The sequence below is a fragment of the Sciurus carolinensis genome, chromosome X (assembly GCF_902686445.1).
Source record: "Sciurus carolinensis chromosome X, mSciCar1.2, whole genome shotgun sequence".
In the NCBI taxonomy this organism is placed as follows: domain Eukaryota; kingdom Metazoa; phylum Chordata; class Mammalia; order Rodentia; family Sciuridae; genus Sciurus; species Sciurus carolinensis.
Window position 1 is genome coordinate 85,239,234 of NC_062232.1, and position 5,241 is coordinate 85,244,474.

A 5,241-nucleotide genomic window follows, 5' to 3' on the forward strand; every position below is an offset into this window, starting at 1 on the left:
CGGATGATGACACATAATGGGGGTTGGAGGGGTCAAGAATGGAGAAAGGAGGAACTGTATACAGGGAAAAGAGAGGTGTGAGGGGTGGGGAGGTAGGGAAAAATCACAGAATGAATCAAACAGCATTACCCTAGGTAAATGTATGATTACACAAATGTTATGACTGTACTTCATATACAAACAGAGAAACAACATGCATCCCATTTGTTTACAATAAAAATAAATTTTAAAAAAACCTAAGATAATTAACACATAAGTAGAAATGGTTCATTTGACTCACAGTTTTAAAGGATGTAGTTGATGACCTTGGGCCTGTGGTGAGGCAACACACGATGGTAGGCACCTGTGACAGGATAAAACTGCTTACATGAGCCACGGAGAAAAGAGAAAGAGCAAGAGAATATGGTCCCACAATCCACTACGAAGGCAAGTTTCAATGACCTAAGGTTCACAAGGGTCCACCTCCTCTAAGGTCTACCTAATCACAGTAGTGCCACTCTGAAGACCAAGTGTTCAACACAAGGGCATTTGCGTGGCATTCAAGATCCAAGGTAGAGTTCTCGCCTGGTACTCCAACCTTGGAAGAAGAGTTCTTCCTTCTCTTAGTCCCATTTGCCTAAATCCTGGAATCGAAAGGGTTGAACAGTGGGGACCGGAAGTGTGCGCAGCAGCAGCGGGTCCCCAGCAAATCACCGGAAGTAGCACTTGCTAGAGGAGGATTCCGCCGACTTCGTTATGGCAGCCATTCCCCCAGACTCCTGGCAGCCGCCCAACGTTTACTTGGAGACCAGCATGGGAATCATTGTACTGGAGCTGTACTGGAAGCATGCTCCCAAGACCTGTAAGAACTTTGCTGAGCTGGCTCGTCGAGGTTACTACAATGGCACCAAATTCCATAGAATCATCAAAGATTTCATGATCCAGGGTGGTGACCCAACAGGGACAGGTCGAGGTGGTGCATCTATCTATGGCAAACAGTTTGAAGATGAACTTCACCCAGACCTGAAGTTCACTGGGGCTGGAATTCTCGCAATGGCCAATGCAGGGCCAGACACCAATGGCAGCCAGTTCTTCGTGACCCTTGCCCCGACCCAGTGGCTCGATGGCAAACACACCATTTTTGGCCGAGTGTGCCAGGGCATAGGAATGGTGAATCGAGTGGGGATGGTGGAAACAAACTCCCAGGACCGCCCTGTGGACGATGTGAAGATCATTAAGGCATACCCTTCTGGGTAGACTTGCCGCCCTCGTGGGTGTGCCCAGGTCTTCTGCAGGGGCCTCAGCAAACCAGCTTCCAGATGACCAAGAGTGACATGTAACAACTTCATTTTGGCCTTGAATCTGTTGGCTCTAAGGGAGCTTGGGGTCTTGGGTGAGTTAGAGATGGAAGTGTACTTTAACAGGATGCTTCTCTTTTCTTTGCCTAGTGCCTAGGCTGACAGGGCATTTGCAGAAATGCCTGTATATGTTTATTTACAGGTTACTGCCCACTGTGGATGACCCATATTTCTCCTTGCTGTGCATGTCTGCTCTGATACACTTGGAACAAAGTGAAGCAGGCTGTGTCATCTTACAGAGCCTAAACAAACTTGTTCCTGGAGAGATTTATATTCTGGCCTACACTGCAGTCTCTGGTAGCTGACAGCCACAGAATTCAAAACCAAGTAGTGTCTATCAGCCTCGTTAACTCTGCACACCCCATCTTAGTCTCCTAAGTCTCCCTGTTCTTCCAGGGAACGTGTATGTCTCTATATTTTCCCTCTCAAAACCAGAACATCAACACTGCTGTTTCTGATGCTTAAACATCCCACACAAAGCCACATTGAATTTTTGCCAAATGAAAAATGCATCCAACAATCAAGTTTCTAAAAAGGTGCCAAGCGAGGAATGATAATGTTTAATAATTGAGAAAGGAATTTATTAGAAGGAAGCAGAGGCATTGACCATTTTCCCCCAGAAGAAGTCTGTAGTGAGCACAAGGATAGACTGCATTCTCCTTCAGAGCTGCGCTCTCAAGGAAAAGTACCACCTAAGTTTTTTAATCTAAGACGTTAGAGAAATCAGATGAGAGATTTTTGTACATTAAAAAAAAAAAAAACTTTCTGGGTTTAGGGGAGGAATAGGGATGAGAGGAAGTTAATACCTATGTAATACATAGCAACTTCCCAAATAAAATGCTGTTGATGGTTAAAAAAAAAAAAAAAAAAAAAAAAAAAAAAAAAAAAAGATCCAAGGTAGAGCCACTAATCTTCTAGAAAGAGCAAAGCATGATTAGAAGGGTTGGAAATTGTAGCCTCTCCCCTTTTTACCCTGTGCAGGTAAAAATGGCTAAACCTTAAGTTGATCACAAATGGACAATGATGGACTCAATCCTGCCTATGCAATGAAGTCTTCAAAATACCCCCAAATAACAAATTCAGATGGGCTTGGTGATTGCAAAATACATGAAGGTTTCTGGAGGCTGGTCTACCTGGGTAGAGTATGGAAGTCCTGTGATTCTTCCCATGTGCCTTGCTCTGAGCATCTCTTCCATTTGGCTGTTCATCTGTAATCCTTTGAAATGTCCTTCATAATGAACTGGTAAACATCAGTGAAGCATTTCTGTGTGTTCTGTGAGTTGTTCCAGGAAATTATTCAAACAGAAGGAGAGTTATAGAAACCCCAATTTACATTTGGTTGGTGTGACCTGTGCTTACAATCAGCATCTGAATTGTGTTGTAGGGGTGCAGACAGGTGGGACTGAGTCCCTAACCAGTAGGATCTAATGCTATATTCAGAAAAACAGTGTGAGAATTGAAAAGAATTAGCAAACACCCAGCTATTATTGGTGTCAGAAGCACTGCACTGACAGTGAAGGAGGCCAAGTTGTAAAGGGAAACTTGTTGAGACCCTACTAGATGTGACAGGCTATGGGTTGATGTTTTTGGACTCTCTTTCCTAATGCTCAAAGTGGTGCTCTCACGTGGGCTTCATGACACCCTTTCTATAGAGAGGGAGATGATCAGGCTCAGAGAGCAAAATACATGCTCAAGGAATTCTATGGAGGTGTCAAATGAACAGTAAGGCCAACATAAAGGGCCTTCTCCTGGGCTATTTGGGGACAAATGCAAAATCATAATAACAGATGTAAGTTCTTTGAGAAAAAAAAAGAATTCCTGAGTAATACTGACATTAATAACACATGAGTAAGAAGTATGGGGAAGAGAGAGCACTGTCATGCAATTAAATGTCAACTTACAGTTCTAGAAGGAATAAAAGAATTACCAAACTTTTCAGCTAGTGTTGTAATAATTGATTATGGTAGGTAACATAAATGGATGCTCACTCTGCACCCGTATCATAATAATCAGAGTCACTACAGTAACCATGCTGGTCAAGCAAAGATGGGAATAAACAACTAATATCCTGATCTAAGTCCTAAGATATGCCAGAAAACAAAGAGGACTGACGAGACCATAACATCTAACTCCATTAATTGCTCACAATAAATATTCCTGGCAGGGAAATACACAAACATACATACATACACACACATATCCACATATACACGTTATTTTCCCTTATCTCATCACCCAAGATACAAGGGATTCAGTAAGGTGGATTTCCTGGGAGCTAAAGCAGAAAGGCCACATATCTCAACACATTCATTTGTAACCACATATTTAAAGTTGAAATCGTTTTAACTATTTACTTAAGTGTGATTTTTTTCTGAAAATGACCTATAGAATTGTCTCTGGGACAATTTTTCCTCACTACTTTCAGTACACTGCCAATGAATTGTTAGAGCTGATACTGAACTACAAGAAAAGTATACTCAATATCAAATATGTTTTCAATCCTGGATAAGACTGTGGTTTCAACTAAAAAGATTCTTCTGTACTATTGTCACATTTTGTAGTTGACAGTTCAATGAAAATATAATAGATAAGGATTATATTTTCAAATAATGCCATGTATAATAGCATCAAAAAGTATGAAATTTTATGAATATATGATCACAGATGTATAATGCCTATACAATGTACACCAGAAAGTTTTGCTGAGAGAATTTAAAACATGTAAATAAACAAAGGATATACCATCTTCATGGGTCAGAAGACTTAGTCTTATCTATTATTCCAAAACAATTCTATAACTTCAATGCAATGGTAATAAAAACCCTACCAAAATGCTTAAAAACTGGCAGGGTGATTATAAAAATCATATGGAAATACAAAGGATCTAGATTATGAAGCAAACCTTTGAAAAAGAACACTTAGAGAGCAATGTTACCTTATTTCAAACCTTGTTATGAGTCTACAAAAATCTAGACAGTAAGTATTTGGCACCAAGTTAGTAAAATATATATATATTTAAAAGGAAGAGCATGGAGAGTCCAGAAATATACTGACAACTATATGGCTAACTGATTTTTCACAAGGTTACACAGGCAATTCAGAGGAGAATAGACAGTATTTTCAACAAAAGTTGCTGGAACGGACTCTAAGGGTATTTGGTAATATCCCCAATGATTACATGTCGATGACTGGCCACCAGGGATTAATGACGGCAGACAGACAGAGGCTGAATCAGAATAACAAACGTTTCATTTAGAACTGATGATTAGGTTTTTTTTAGTTGTAGATGGACACAATACATTTATTTTATTTAGTTTTATGTGGTGAATCCAGTGCCTCATACATGCTAGGCAAGTGCTCTACACTTAGCTATAACCCCAGTCCTCAGATGATTAGTGTTTAAACCAATGTAACCAAACTATACCTTAAAGTGTATTTTCTCTAATCTGAATCTTTAAGTAATTTGTTATTAAATCTGTGGATTAGATTGGGGTAGAGGAAGTTGGAAAAGTTTATGTAAATCAGGTAAACTATATGAATACCTGCTCAGTAATGGAGCCTAGAATCTCACTAGCACTTTGTGTCTTGCTGCTGCCAGGAATCTGGGTGCTCTGATCTCCCTAGAAACTCACATTCTAGGCTGCCCCACAAAAATCGGGTCCCTAGCATTTCCTTTAAAAGAAGTGACACAACCTACATGAGTGTTCATAAATCCAAAGTGATGTAGACAAAAGACTGAATTAATAAAGGAATGGGTAAGAGAAGAAAAATTATCTTCATCTAATGACTTCACAACATATGTTGCTACCTGCCCTTCATGAGGTGAAGATTAATTCTGATCCCAACCCTTGAGGGCAGAACTGCCTTGGTGACTCACTTACAAAGATGACAGTAAGCAGATGGA

At 40.2% G+C, this 5,241-nt stretch overlaps 1 protein-coding gene across 1 annotated transcript; it reads left to right on the plus strand.

Moving 5' to 3' along the window:
* The first annotated feature begins 564 nt into the window (after nt 1–564).
* Nucleotides 565–2,142, plus strand: LOC124972214 (peptidyl-prolyl cis-trans isomerase-like 1). The gene has a single exon (XM_047536471.1). It carries the CDS (start codon nt 736–738, stop codon nt 1,234–1,236), a length of 501 nt encoding a protein of 166 aa, XP_047392427.1. The 5' UTR covers nt 565–735; the 3' UTR covers nt 1,237–2,142.
* The last annotated feature ends 3,099 nt before the right edge of the window (nt 2,143–5,241 follow it).